The sequence below is a fragment of the Prionailurus bengalensis genome, chromosome D4 (assembly GCF_016509475.1).
Source record: "Prionailurus bengalensis isolate Pbe53 chromosome D4, Fcat_Pben_1.1_paternal_pri, whole genome shotgun sequence".
In the NCBI taxonomy this organism is placed as follows: Eukaryota; Metazoa; Chordata; class Mammalia; order Carnivora; family Felidae; genus Prionailurus; species Prionailurus bengalensis.
In genome coordinates, this window is record NC_057359.1 from 29,158,414 (window position 1) to 29,174,024 (window position 15,611).

The 15,611-nt window shown below is 40.0% G+C and overlaps 1 protein-coding gene across 2 annotated transcripts in view; it reads right to left on the reverse strand.

Annotated features, from left to right (window-relative positions):
- Positions 1 to 15,611, reverse strand: part of FANCC (FA complementation group C) — a 263,701-nt gene that overhangs the window by 11,547 nt on the left and 236,543 nt on the right. The window contains exons 13-15 of one of the 2 annotated variants that reach the window (XM_043566836.1): positions 14,523 to 14,604; positions 11,878 to 12,052; positions 7,519 to 7,725 (exon numbers count right to left, since the gene is read on the reverse strand). In XM_043566836.1, the coding sequence (XP_043422771.1) occupies positions 7,519 to 7,725; positions 11,878 to 12,052; positions 14,523 to 14,604 (464 nt within the window). The remainder of the gene's footprint in view (positions 1 to 7,518; positions 7,726 to 11,877; positions 12,053 to 14,522; positions 14,605 to 15,611) is intronic. The other variant, XM_043566837.1, reaches the window with a different exon arrangement.

Consider the following 15,611-nt stretch of genomic DNA (forward strand, 5'->3'; position numbering starts at 1 on the left):
AACCTATTTTGTCTCATATGAGTATTATTACCTCACTTTTCTTTTTTTTTGTTTCCATTTGCATGAAATATCTTTTTCCATTCCTTCACTTTCAGTCTGTGTCTTTAGGTCTGAAATGAGTCTCTTGTAGGCAGCATGTAGATGAGGGTCTTGAGTATTTTTAAATCCACTTCATCACCTATTGTCTTTTAATTGGAGCATTTAGACCATTTACATTTAAAGTAATTATTGATAGGTATGTATATATTGCCATTTTGTTCATTGTTTTCTGTTGTTTTTGTAGTTCTTCTCTATTTCTTTCATCTCTCCTTCTCTTTCCTTATGATTGACAGCTTTCTTTAGTGTTATGCTTGGCTTTCTTTCTCTTTATTTTTTGTGTATCTACTATAGGTTTTTAGTTAATGACTACAATGAGGTTCGTGCATAACATTCTAGTTATATAGCAATCTATATTAAATTGATAGTCATTTAGTTTGAACACATTCTAAAAGAACTTCCTTTTTACCATCCCATCCAAGGTTATATATGTACTACTACTTTTTGCTACTTTTGTCTCATAACCTTCAAGTTATAAGTTATTGTTCTACTATCTTTACTATGTGTTTCCTTTTACTCATGAAATTTTTTCCTTTTATAATTTTCTTATTTCTGATTATGGCCTTTTATTTTCCACTTAAAGAATTCCCTTTAACATTTTTTTTGTAAGGCTGGTTTAGTGATGATGAACTACTTTGACTTTTCTCTGGGAAACTCTCTTTCAATTCTGAATGATAATCTTCCAAGAGAGTATTCTTGCTTGTATGTTTTTTTTACCCTTTCATCCTTTTGAATCTATCATGCTGCCACTCCCTTCTGACCTGGCAAAGTCTCTGCTGAAAAGTCAGTTGAAAGCCTTATGGAGTTTCCCTTTATGTTACTAGTTGTCTCTTCTTACTTTTAAAATTCTCTCTTCATCTTTAATCTTTAACATTTTAAATTAGTATGGTCACGGTGTGGACTTCCTTTGGTTCATCTTGTTTGAAATTCTTTGTGCTTCCTTAACCTGGATGTCTGTTTCTTTCCCCACTTTAGGGTAGTTTTCAGCTATCATTTCTTCAGATAAATTTTCTGCCCCTTTCTCTCTTCTTCTGTTTGTTCACTTGATGTTGTCCAAGACAGCCCTTAACCTCATATAAAAAAAGTCTTCTGTTCATCTTGGCTGTTGTTCTATTACCCTGTCTTCCAGATCACTGATCCATTCTTCTAATCTACTGTTGATTTCCTCTAATGTATTTTTCATTTATTTATTTTTCATTGATTCATTCTTTAAGTTTATTTATTTACTTTTGAGAGACAGAGAGAGAATCCCAAGCAGGCTCTGCAATGTCAGCATGGAGCCCTAACCCATGAACTGTGAGATTGTGACCTGAGCTAAAACCAAGAGTTGGACACTTAAACAACTAAGTCACTCAGGTGCCTCTGATTCATTCTTTTTTATATTATCTATGTCTTTGTTAAAGTTCTCAGTAAATTAACTGAATTTTCTCTCCATTCTGGTGAGTATCTCTAGGATCATTACTTTGAACTCCTTATCAGGAAGACTGGTAATCTCCATTTCATTTAGCTTTTTTCCTGAGTTTTGTGCTTGTTATTTTGTTTGGAGCATATTTTTCCATCTCTTCATTTTGCCTGGCCTGTATTTTGATGAATTCAGTTAAACAGTTAATTCTCCTCAACCTGAAAGAATGGCCATCTTCTGTGTAGACAATGTAGGCCTGGTGACTTTGGCTGGCTGCTTAGATCTGTGTCTAGGTAGGTTGCAGTCCCAAGATGCTCAGTACAAGGGGCTCCTGATGGGGCAGCAGAGGCCAAGGTGGGAATAGGCTGGGAGGGCCCAGGATGCCCTGCACTGGGGGTATCTTAGCAAATTGTCTGGAACCAAAGTAGTGCTGTCCTGCATCTGTGTCACCTTGGTGAGATGGCTAGAGCTACAGTGAATGCTGACCAGGGGTACCCTTGTCGGCACTGTGCTGAGGCCACCTTGGTGGGAAGGCTTGGGTTAGTATGGGCTAGGGACCCAGGCTCACTGTGGTGATAGGCTGGCTGGGGCACCTGGACCCTGCTCCCATCCATGCTACCGAGGTGGAGGGGGAGTGTAAACCATGGCACTTGACAGGCCCTTTGATCCAGAGAGTTCCACCAGACCACCCCTCACCCCTTACCCCCCAAAACACACACACTGGCAGGGTTCTAGAGCTGGAGCCTTTATGTTCTAATTGTTCTTTTAAACCACAGGTTTTTGTTTTTTGTTTTTGTTTTTTCCTATTTCACAGGTGTCTGGTGCTGTGTGGGCTAGAGGCATGGGGCTTGCTGAGGTGGCAGGCTGGCTGTGGTGCCCAAACACTGGCCAGTCTATGCTATGAAGATGAAGGGAGAACGTAAATCATGGTGCTCACCAGCCTCTCAAACCCAAAGAATTCCAGCAGCTCCCCCACCATTTGGCAGGGGTCTAGGGCTAATTCCTCTATATTTTAGTTAGCCTTTTAAACCATGACTTTTTTCTTCTGTGCCCCAGGGCAGATGAATCTACTTATGGTACTGAGGGACCCTCTCCACTGTAGTTTGCAGTGTGTGTTCCCTTTATTACTATGTCTCCATCTCTCTTGCCATTCTCTATGGCCTATCTTTTGTTGTGCAGAAGCTTTTCAGTCAGCCTTCAGTTTTTCAGGAGGAATTGCTCTATAAATAGGCATAGGTTTGGTATGTCTGTGGAATAGGTGTCTTCCTATATTGCCATCTTGAACCAGAATTTATGACTTACTTATTTTATAACTGTAAATTTGTACTTCTTAATCCCCTTCATCTACTTTGCCCTGCCCCGCACTCCCTAACCACCATTCTGGTAACTATCAGTTTGTTCTTTGTATCTATGAGTCTGTTTCCACTTTTTCTTATTCATTTGTTTTGTTTTTAATTTTTACTTTTTTCTTAAATAGTTAAAGACATTTTATCTATCTATCTATCTATCTATCTATCTATCTATCTATCTATCTATCTAAGGTAAGCTCTTGTAGGGCTTGAACTCATGACCCTGAGATCAAGAGTTACATGCTCTGCCAGCTGAGCCATCCAGGCGCCCGTTTTGTTTTTTAGGCTCCACATATAAGTGAAATCATCTGGTATTTATCTTTCTCTTTTATTATTATTTTTTAGTCTTTCTCTTTATTATTTCACTTAGCACAATACCCTCAAGGTCTACCCATGTGTTTGCAAATGGCAAGATTTCATTTTTTTTCATTTTTTTATGGCTGAGTAATAACAGTCCATATACATACCATATATAACCTTTTTATACATTCATCTATTGATGGACACTTAGGTTGCTTCCATATCTGGGCTATTGTAAATAACGCTACAATGAACATAGGGGTGCAACGTGTTATCTCTTCGAATAGATGTTTTCATTTTCTTCAGATAAATACCTGGAAGTAGAATTCCTTGATGGTATGGTAGTTGTATTTTTAAATTTCTGAGTGACTTCCATATTGTTTTCTATAGTGGCTGCACCAATTTACATTCTTACCTACAGGGTATATAAGGTTCTCTTTTCTCCATATCCCTGTCAACTCTTCCTTTTTGTCCTTTTGATGACAGCCTATCTGATAGGTGTGAGGTGATATCCCATTGTAGTTTTAATTTGCATTTCCCTGAGGGCTAGTGATGATGAGCATCTTTTTAAGTGTCTCTTGGCCATCTGTATTTCTTTGGAAAAATGTCTTTTTAAGTCCTCTGCCCAACTTTTATCAATTTTTTTAAAGTTGTGAAAGTTCTTTATATATTTTGGATATTAACCCCTTAGCAGATGTATGATTTGCAAATATCTTCTCCCATTCAGTAGGTTACTTTTTCATTTTGTTGATGGTTTCCCTCACCACGAAAAGGCTTTTTTAGTTTGACATAATCCCATTTGTTTTATTTTAGCTTTTGTTGACCTTGCCTGAGGAAACTGGTCCAACAAAATACCACTAAGAATGATGTCAAAGAACTTACTGCCTATGTTTTTTCTTCTAGGAGTTATATGGTTTCAGGTCTTACATTCAAGTCTTTAATCCATTTTGAATTTATTTTTACATATGGTATAAGATAGTGGTCCAGTATTCCCAACACCATTTATTGAGTGTCTTTTCCCCATTGTATATTCTTGCCTCAATTTTTGTAGATTAACTAACTGTATATATGTGGATTTATTTCTGAACTCTATTCCATTGATCTATATGTCTGTTTGTGCCAGTTCCATACTATTTTAATTACTAAAGCTTTGTAGTATAGTTTGAAATCAGGGCATGTGATACCTCTAGTTTTGTTCTTTCTCAAAACTGCTTTGGCTATTTGGGATCTTTTGTGGTTCTATACAAAATTTAGGATTGTTTGTTCTAGTTCTGTGAAAAATGCCATTGGTATTTTAATGGGGATTGCAATGAATCCGCAGATTGCTTTGGGTAATAACTGTAACAATATTAATTCTTCCAATCAATGAACATGGAATATCTTTCCATTTATTTGTACTGTCTTCAATTTCTTTCATCAGTATGTTATAGTTTTCAGAGTACAGGCCTTTCATCTCTTTGGTTAAATTTATTCCTATGTATTTTAGTCTTTTTGATGCAATTGTAAATGGGATTGTTCACTTTTTGATGTTTCATTTCTGTAGGGTAATTTTGTATCCTGTGACTTTACTGAATTCATTTATTAGTCTTAATAGTTTTTTGGTGGAGTCTTTATGGTTTCTTAAATATAGTGTCATGTCATCTGCAAATAGTGACAGTTTTATTTCTTCCTTACCAATTTCGATGTCTTTTCTTTATCTTGTCTGATTGCTATGGGCAGGGCCTCTAGTACTACGCTGAATAAAAGTGGTGAGAGTAGGCATCCTTGCCTTGTTCCTGGATCTTAGGAGCTGTATTGCTATGAACTTCCCTATTACAACTGCTTTTGCTGTGTGTCATAAATTCTGGAAAGTTGTTTCCATTTTCATTTGTCTCATAGTATTTCATTTGTTTCAGGTGACAAAAATGGCTCTAATATCTTCATGATTCAAAAGCATCTGCTGTTGACTTTTTGAAATAGCTTTTAATTTTAGAACAGTTTTAGACTTCTAGTTTACTGAAAAGATAATACAGAAAGATCCCATATCTCCGACATCTGGTTTTCCATTAACATCTTAAATTAGTATAGTACATTTATCACAATTAATAAACTGATATGGATACATTTTATTAACCAAAGGACAGACTTTTTCTAATCTCCCCAGTTTTTCCATAATGTCCTTTTTCTGTTCCAGGATAATATCTAAAATACTACATTATATTCAGTTTTCATGTCTCCTTATGCTCCTCTTGGCTTTGACAGTTTCTAACACTTTCCTTTTGATGATGGACTGGACAGTTTTGAAGAGTGCTACATAGGTATTTTTGTCATTTGTTTTTCTCATTATTAGACTGGGATTATAAAAGTTTAGGGGAGGAAGATCACAGAAGTGCCATTTTCATCACATTATATTAAGGGTACTTATAGTCAACATGTCTTATGACTGTCATGTTGACCTTGATCACTTGGCTGAGATAGTGGCTGAAAAGTGACTATTATTACTTATAGCTGGCCAGAGGTAATGTTGGTTGATGTCAAGGTCTATGGACACATGGACATTTTTTTTAGCTCTTAGCCTTCTGTCTGAACATGAGAGGCAGGACTAACAGGCTGGCTGCTGTGGCATGCCTGCTCCATGCTGACTGTTTTAGCAGGACTGAGAACCTCCTGGGTGCTGGTTTCTGAGGTTCTTGGCAGTCCTACTTATCACTGGGACTCTCTTCATATTCACATTCAAACAGAACCTGCCCAGGGAAAGGAGCAAGAAGGGGCTCTCTGGATGCTGAGAACATTCCTGATTTGGTTGCTGGCTGCATGGTTATTTTTGGTTTATGAACATTAATCAAGCTGTATGTTTTCTGTATGTATATTATATGTCAGTAAAAAATAAAAACAAAAGCAAATAAAAATTCCAAAAGCTAGCATGTGGACGCTTTTTAAATTTGGTCTTTTAACCCTTTTGAAGTGGACAGTTCATTGGCATGAAGTAAATTCACAATATTGTACAACCATCACTACTATCCATTTCTAGAACTTTTTTTCATTATCCAAAACAACTCTCCATTCCTCTCCCCTGCCCAGCTCCTGGTAACCTCTATTCTACATTTTGTCTCTATAAATTTGCATATTCTAGGTACCTCATAAAAGTGAATCATATAGCATGTGTCCTTTTGTGTCTGGCTTAGTTTACTTAGAATAATGTCCTCAAGGTTCATCCATGTGGTAGCATATATCAGAATTTCATTCTTTTTTAAGGCCCAAAAATACCCCATTGTATATATAGACCATATTTTATTTATCCATTTATCTGTTGATGGACACTTGGGTTGTTTCTACCTTTTGGCTATTGTGAATAATGCTGTTATGAACAGGGTGGCCAAGTGTTTAATTCTATTAATTCTTTTACACAGAAGTAGAATTGCCAGATCATATAGTAATTCTATGTTTAACTTTTTCAGGAACTATCAAACTCTTCCACAGCGGCTGTACCATTTTAGCATTCCCAACTGGAAATATAGGAGTGTTCCAATTTCTCTACATCCTCACCAACACTTGTTTTTTCCATTTTGTTTGTAATAGCCATCCTAGAGGGTGTGGAATGTTACCTCATCATGGGTTTTAATTTGCACCTCCCTAATGGCTAATAATGTTGAGCATTTTTTCAGGTGGTTATTAGCTATTTATGATCTGTTGTCCATTTTTGAATTGGGTTTTTGCTGTTGTTGAGTTGTAAGAATTCCCAATATATTCTGGATACTAACCCCTTTGTCAGATACGTGATTTCCAAATATTTTCTTCCCATTCCTGAGTTTGTCTTTTCAGTGTCTTGCTTGTATCTTTGATGAACAACATGTTTTAATTTTGATGAATTTCAGTTTATCTATTTTTTGTTGGTGGTGCCTGTGCCTTTGGGGACATTATCCAAGAAGTCATTACCTAACCCAATGCCATGAATGATACTCACTTTTGACTTGGACCATTCTTTATCCCTCATGTCAGCTGGGTTTCAGAAAGAATTCTTTGTAATTAGCAAACACTGTTTTTTTAATTAACAAAATTTTTTGGATTGCTATAGTGAACACTTCTCACTGAAGTCTTGTCTGTCTTCATGACAAATGTAACTGAAAGAGTAAGTACATGGGAAGACAGAAGACCTAGCTTTACTATGGACTCTGACAGTAATTGTGACCTCTTTTTTCAGAGCCTCCATTTTCTTCCTTATTATGAAGGTGTCACAAGGGGCAGGCTCTGGGGTCCATCCCAACTTTCAACTTCATTGCCTGTCCATCCATGTTTGGACAGCACCCTGGTACACATACTTGTCAAAGGGCAGGCAATCCTCATACCTGGAATGCAAATGAGAATTAGCACACTATTAAAGGGGAGACTTACAAGGGTGATGACTTCTCGAGCAATCGCATGGCCTCCAGGAGCCCAGAGCAGGAAGTTCAGGAGGAGGTGCCTTATCAGCTGTTGACATGAAGGTGGTCTGGGGTCTCTGTCTTGGCTCTCTGCAGCTGCTGCCTGTAGATCCCTGGCTGAGAGAGCTGGACTTCTGAGCAGCTTCTTGAGGTGGCTGAGCACTGCCTTTACCTCTACCTGGGAAGTATAATTTCAAAGGTGAGAGATTAGGGAAGAGTCAGGACCTGTATGGTTCTAGGATTTATTTGGGACTTTGAAGTAAGCCCTAGAAAGAGGAGAGGACTGGCGACCTAGGGAAGGCAGACTGAGGCGACTCATGTCTGAGCTTATACTCTGTTCCACACAAACCCAAATGGGCGTAATGGAAATTTCTTGACTTTCTTTCGTCTTGCTAAGCAGCCAAGGCACCACGCCAGGAATTGACTTTTTTTTTTTTTTTTTTTTTTTTGTAAGAAAAGAGACGGAGAAAAATCCTCAGCAGAATGTAGTCAGATTTTTATATTGTGGGAAAAGGAACAAAAGGCTCCTTGAAGACTTGCTCTCTATCATAGCCACAAATCAATTAAAGCCCCATGCAATTGGACCTCCACTGAGCCAATGTTCTGATAAGAATGAGGTTTGCCTTTTGCCTTTTGTTATTTCTGAGGGGAGGAAACACACACATACACACACACACCACATTTGTTTTGTTTTAGACACTGGGACAGTGTTCATACATGTTGAAAGCATAAGCAGAGGTCACAAGTCTGTAGAATTCACATAATGTGATCGTTATAGGTCTGTGGGTTGTTTTTGCATAAAAAATACTTATTTCATGCTGAGACTTCTGCTTGCTATAAGAATAGTACATCAAGATGTGACGTGGAAAACAAAGAAAAACTGAAAGCCATAGATCCAAAATGCCACATGGAACTCATGAACAGCTATGTTCCATCATTTTCGAAAGAGTACTCAGGCCTATTCTGAGAATTCCCATGACCAATTTTATGGATTTTGTGTGAGTCGTCTTTTTTTTCCCCTGGAAGTTAAAGCCTCATTCAATGAAGTCTGTCATAAACTCCAATACACTAGGAGTGCTGTGTGAGCTATTCTGACCACAATCCAAGACCGTGAGAAACTGTACCATGGGGCTCTTCCACGGAGAATGGCAGCATTCCAACAGGAGAGGGCTACTCTCTCACCACCTCCTCTGTCAGCTGGGCCCAGCCTGCCCTCATCTGATGGCGTCTATGGGAGCCCAAGACCATCTTACCATCTAAAAGGTCTGCACAAATGTCAGGGCTTAGGAAGCTATGCCTTCATATCCATTTTCTTCTTGACTGGCATTTGATTTTCTACCCTTGTTCAGTACTGGTTGTCTTCATCCCAGACCATCTTTCCCTTCAAATGCCTTCCACATCCATAAGCTTTCACCTGACATGCCAAAACTTTAAATGCTTTTTAATTTGTTTTTAGTAAAAGAGATAAGCTTTCTTTTCTAAGGATTACTTTTTATCCTGCATTATAAAAATTTACATATGTTCACTAGAAAGTCTGAACAACAAGGTATGATGTACCTCCACCATCCAAATGAAAGATCTGATCTAACTTAATCTCAGGCTGGTCTTGCTCCATTTTCTCCAGGGGAGATGGAGGAAACCAGGTTCACAACCTTCTCATCTTTTCCCCAGGCCTTGTGAACCCAGAGCTCACTATGTGCCATGTTTGCTTACACTTCTCACAATGCACTGTAAGTAATTTCACGTATCTATGACATAAAGTCTTTGAGAACATGATTTTTCATGGCAGAATGTTAGTCCATGGTTAGAATATGTCACAACTTATTTAGTCAGTTCCATACTATTGAAAGTTTAGGCCATTTCTAACATCTGCAATTACAACAATGCTATAATGATATTCTTATACATAAATCTTTGTATGGATCTCTAATTCCTTCCCTAGGATAATTCCTAGAGGTGGAATAACAAAGTCAGAGTATGAACCCTGGCTTAATTCTTATGGGTATTCAAACACAGGCATTTTGTGTGTTTTTCTTTTTTTTTCAATATATGAAATTTATTATCAAATTGGTTTCCATACAACACCCAGTGCTCATCCCAAAAGGTACCCTCCTTAATACCCATCACCCACCCTCCCCTGGCATTTTGTGTTTTTATCATGATTAAATTCAAAGTTAGCAAAAGAAGATGAACACTGGCTGGCAGCAAACAGGGTCTGCAGAGAGAAGGGCGCGTCTTTGTGTGGCAGTTGCCCTTGCTTCCCCGTTACTGAACCTCAAGGATGGCCAGTGGAGGCTGGCCCACAATACGCTGTCAGGGCTGAGCGATTAACCAGGATTTAATGACACCTTTTGAGGAAAGGGCACAGATGTTGTCAGGCTCATTCAAATCTCACAATAAACATGCGTTCAAAGGCAGCTCACAGTTTGTTTCTCAAGTCACCCAACAGACCATCAAAGGGATTTAAAGTTCACAAAACCCAGGAGAGAAAGAGGTATGTATTACTAAACTAGGAAAACTGGGCTCACTTGCTCCCCAGGATGTCACACACACCAGTGCCTCAGGTTGGGCACCAAGGAGGAAGAGGCTTTAGGCTCACAAACATGAAACGTGTCTTCAGTCACAAGACAGATAGCCCCTCTCACAGGATAGCTAAGAAGGAAGCGAACATGCTGGTGCTAAACTACTCTGAGTGAACTAATCTATTTTTATCCAGTATACTACAGCATCCCTGCAGTAAGAACTATGTACAGATTTAAAAAAAAAAAAAAAAAAAAAAAAGCCAAGGTAAGTATTAGACATGCCAATGCAGAACTTTCTAGAAATTACCTTTCTTTTGGACAATTTATTTCTCTACCTTTCAAAAGTGAATCTCTGTCCGTTTCAATGATTGATCAGGAATTTAACATATAACTTACCAACTTAGCTTATAAGGAATCAAATATAAAGTATATATAACAGGGCTTTGAAAATCATTAGTGCTATATACATTTTAACTATTATCACTAAAAATAAGATAATGAAAACATAATTAGGATTTCTCTTAATAAGTTTAAGTTTAATGTGATATTTTAAAAGGGAGATAGAAAGCTTTCTTCTTAGTCATAAAGCAACCCTCAAACACATATGTGGATTATGATAATTTCTTAAAAACGTATTTTTGATCCAAAATAAATTATCACCAAATTTCAACTTTTTAAAATCTAAAACTCTTTCTTTCCTTTGCCATGCAAGTATTCGTTCATTTTTTTAAATGTTTATCCATTTCTGGGAGAGAGAGACAGAGAGACAGAGAGAGAGAGAGACAGACAGTGTATGCAGGGGAGGGGCAGAGAGAGAGATGGAGACAGAGAATTTCAAGCATGACATGGGGCTCGAAACCACAAACTGTGAGATCAAGACCTGAGCCGAAATCAAGAGTCGGACACTTAACCAACCGAGCCACCCAGGCATCCCATGCCATGTGAGTCTTTAAATAAGAAAAATATACAGACATATCTGTACTAGTCTCTGCTTTTTTCAAACAGAAAACATGAAGCAAATAGGAAACTTACTCTCTACATAAAGAAACTTGCTCCCTTTAATTATTAAAATTAGCAAAAAGTGTTAGCAGCTAAAGTTTTAAAAACCAGCAAATAAACATTTGCAAGGGGGGTGCCAATGCCTTTAATCAAAGCACTGCTTCCTGTAGTCATTATACTCTGCATAAAATAAAAACTCGATTTGCCATAGACAGCCAGTCCTGTATTAGCTGCTCTGTTATTTAGGGAATGCCCAAGTCCTTTTTCAGAAGCTAAGGGGTTAATATCAGATTACTTTAGTAAGAGTGCTAAACAAAGCCTGTAATGTGAGGATTTGTTGTCTGATCCAAGAAAGCGGTAAGTCAAGACGGAAGCAGACAGGGACAGGCTGCTGATCAGAGAGAGGACAGTGCTCCTTAGAGGAGCGGTCAGATTCTGCATGGCAAATGCTAGAGGACTTGGCCCCTGGGCCAGGGCTGACTGTAAACAAGGGCATTGGTGGCAGCTGAGCAAGAACAGATAAAACAATGTAGGGGACAGAAGGGCTATGCCTCATCTCCGTGGTGCTTCCCAGGAGAGGTGCTTCTGTGAGGCAAGAAGATGTCTCCAACCACAAACCTAGCATGCATGCACTCATCCATCTGGGTGGATGTGTACATGCTACCACACGTGAGCACAGTGAACAGCCAGTGCTTAGGTGCCTGGGGGTTACTGGAGGCCAAACCCACCACAGGCCCCTTCCTGCAGCATCTTTTCTGATCCCAAGAGACAAACCCAGAGCACCACACACAGCACGTCCTGCCACCCACCATGGTCTGTGCTCGCTGCTGACTCCTGTCACGTGGACTGTGGCTGAAGGCCAAGAGCCACAGCAGGGCTTCCGGGGGTTCAGCTTCTGACATCACTAACTGCTCAGCCGCGATGTCAGCCCATCCTCCAAAGTGACTGAACAAAAACCAGCACTCAAAGGGGCCTCCGTAGGACCTGGAACAGAACCAAAACACATGGCAGCTGGGCAACTTGACTTCTTTCTCTTTTTGGTTCTTAGAGCAGCTGTAATGTCTGCGAATGGTTGGCTTAAATTGTTCTTATCCACTGAGGTACATCTTGCAAGGAATACAAGTTAGATTTAAAAAATAGCTCACAATGCCATTCTGAACCCATCACAGGACCTTCAAAGGCAGGTCTTTCAAAATCCCATGTGTCCCGAGGACTTTAGACACTTAAATCTTTATATCCAAGGACCATGAGTGGCTACAGGCTTCGACAAAGAAAGGTTCTGGGCCATGACCAACAGGAATGCTACAAGATGAGAGCTTTAAGGCCCCCTCTGCTTTCTGCAAGGCCTGTACAGCTGGGCTGCTGTGAAGAGGGGGCCTCCCAGCCCTGAGGCAGCCACCCAGGTAGCTCCAGAGCAAGAAATGAGGGGGCTCCCTGGGGTCCAGATGGAGACGAGGAAGGGATGCAGACAAAAACATATGTTATTTCCTTTCTGACAAAACACAAGGTTCTGGCCAGTATTTTGGCAATGATGAACTTTGAACGGGCTGCATACTGTATATTCTTTCCTGTCATGTATGGGAAGCTGAAAAGTTAGAAGCTTTTATGAAGCTATCCTTTTGCCATGCCGGGAATGGACAGGCACACTGGCTATTTAAAAGATAGACTCTGTTCAAGGAAAGGACCTATTAATATGCACAGTGACAGTGTCAGCAGCTTAACATCTCCCCTGGGGAAAATGGAGTGGGACTGGCCTAAGATCAGAACTTCTCTTCTGAACCGGGGAGATTCCTGGAACAGGAGAGCTCTGGGCCCCTCTTGGTTGGATCTGGGTCTGCTATGTCTGTTCTGAGAGCAAGTGATTAAATGTTTTAACACCTAGCTTGTGGAATAGTGGAGAGAAGAAGAAAGGGGAGTGAGTATTAATCTTACTTGTCCCACAAGAGGAAGAACTGGTGCTCTGTGGGCCACATTAGCAGTCTGCTGGGTTATGATGGCTGAAAAGCCAGGAATGGGTTCCACACAGGATCTTCCCTACAGACCTCACTATAAGCTGAGCAGCAGGGCTCTCTCACACTCCCTGGACAGGGGCAACAGGGCCTGCCTTGCAGAAATGGCCAGGTTCTTTTTCCTCTTTTCTACCAGTAACTGAGCATGTGAGGCAGTCCTAGTGGCTGGCTAAGAAAGCACCGGAACCTGTTCACTGGCCCCTCCCTGCAGGTGGACCCAGAAATCTAGTTAAGGCAGATCTAAGTTAGGTAAGAGTCCCATGAGGCTTTGCGTTGAGGTCCTGCTCTTCACCAGAGACAACCTGAAAGCATGCACATGGGACTGACAGGTGTTACAGGCCATTACCATGCTGATACTCTGAACCCCACTTGTCTGCCAGTTCTTTTTGTCTCCTTTATTGGTAAGAATCTTGAGTGCGGGGTGGTGAGTAACCGGCACCAAATGTGCATCAGTGATCATGAACATAAGGAGCACCAACCGTAATATGTGATGGCTCAGCGAGCAGATTACAGAGAATTTCAAGAGGGAATAGTGGCAAAAGGAACAAATAGAGACGGTCTTAGTAAGTTAGTACAGACAACAAATAAAATATTTGTACTCTAAAAAAAAGTAAATCAAGAGGAAGGTGCAGGGTGTTATGTCACAAAGAAGTTAGTAAAGCCTAAATGGGATTGCTTTTAGGAAAATTAACCCATGAGAGTACTTAATATCATGTTAGAAACTAATTTATGTTAGAATATAATTCTGATTTTAGACAAATATCTATTTAAAATTTTTTTTAAAGTTTATTTTTGACAGGGAGAGAGAGACAGAACATCAGTCGGGGAGAGGCAGAGAGAGGGAGACACAGAATCCAAAGCAGGCTCCAGGCTCTGAGCTGTCAGCACAGCGCACGATGCAGGACTCCAACTCACGGACCACGAGATCACGACCTGAGCCAAAGTCAGACGCTCAACCCACTGAGCCACCCAGGCGCCCCTAAACAAATATTTATTAAAAAGAGGAGGAAAAAGGGACATTTTACCCTACTATGCAGGAGAAGTTTAGAATTTCCTTCCCTAGAGAGCACAGAGGAAGGGAGAAGACCAAGGGGCCCAGAGAGCATGGTCCTCTGCATGGCTGGGGGTGGCGGCAGCATGCGGGCTCTGCTGTTTTCCTAGGGTCTGCTCTTCTTCTCGTTATGCTTGTACATCTCAAGATCCAATACCGATACTACTCAGGACAGTTTCTATACAAGGTATTTACATATGCACTGCTGCTGAGCTGCTCAGAGTGACACACGTGCAGCTATGTGCTTCTTCCACTTCTCACTCAGCAAGGTGCTTACCTGTTTGGGCGTGGTCACAGACCAGTAATGCCTTCCCCTTGGCCCTCCTCAAACAGATGATAAGGATCAAGAGAAACCACTGTGAGATGGACCTAGGCGTCATTAGGATTTGCTTACCCATGAGTCTGGTCTTCAACTATTTCTCTGAGCATTTCAGAAATATGTTTCAGTGGCTGGTGCCACAGTTTTTGTGGGATATCTGTGGGTGGAGAGACAAACCAGAGGGAGCTGAAGAAAAGTCAAACCTATTAGGATCGTCTGCAGCTAAGACCAAAAGAGCTTTGGAAAAAGGCTATATTTTTCCTGGCCCTTGGGACCCATACCACTGGTCTCCCGCTGTTCCCAGGCAGCATGCATCTCTTAGGCCTGGGAAGATCCTCAGTGTTACACAGAACTAAACTTCAAAGGCTCTTTAACTCAGGTACACAGAAGTAGACAAACTCCATAAGCAGCCCACCCTAGGACTGAAAATGTTACGTTGCAGATACCTCACGTTTTTTCTTTTCTACCCAACCCCTCACTCCTTATCACTGACAATTTGTGATTTCAAAGTACATGGAGATGGTAATAAAAGTCAACAAGGAACTAAGGATAGGCTGCTCAATTGTTTTTCTATGACTGTGCTGAATTCAGAATATGATTACAGGTTTATAGGGAAGAATGGGCCAGAAAAATAATACATGGGTATCATGTGAACAAATGTCTTTTCTTAGTTTTTCCGGTTTCATAATTATCCCAAGGTTTTAGATACGCACGTATCTGCAGTTCTAAGTAATATCTGAAAAAGTTACCACATATCCATACAGTGATAGATTCTATAATTAAATACACGAGAAGATAATGTAAGTGATAAGGCAGCCACTGTAACTACCCCGTAAGTGTTACAGATGAAAAGATCATCTTTCCCTCCTCTGAATGCCCATTACTCTTGATTTGTAGCCTTTGAAAGCATTTTTCATTTTCTTCTTTGTATTAATTATTTAGATACTTATTTCATGTCCCCCCACTTGTAGCTCTTGGATAGTCAGGACTTGTAAGTGATCTATCTTCTACGCCCCACAGGACTTTACTTTTATGTCCCACAGGGCCCCAAATCAATTTCTGATGAATAGAAGATTCTACTATTAAAAAATACTTCAATTTGTGAATTAAACATTCATTTTTTCCAAAAAGAATAGGCTGAAAAGTAGCATAGGAGCAACTTCT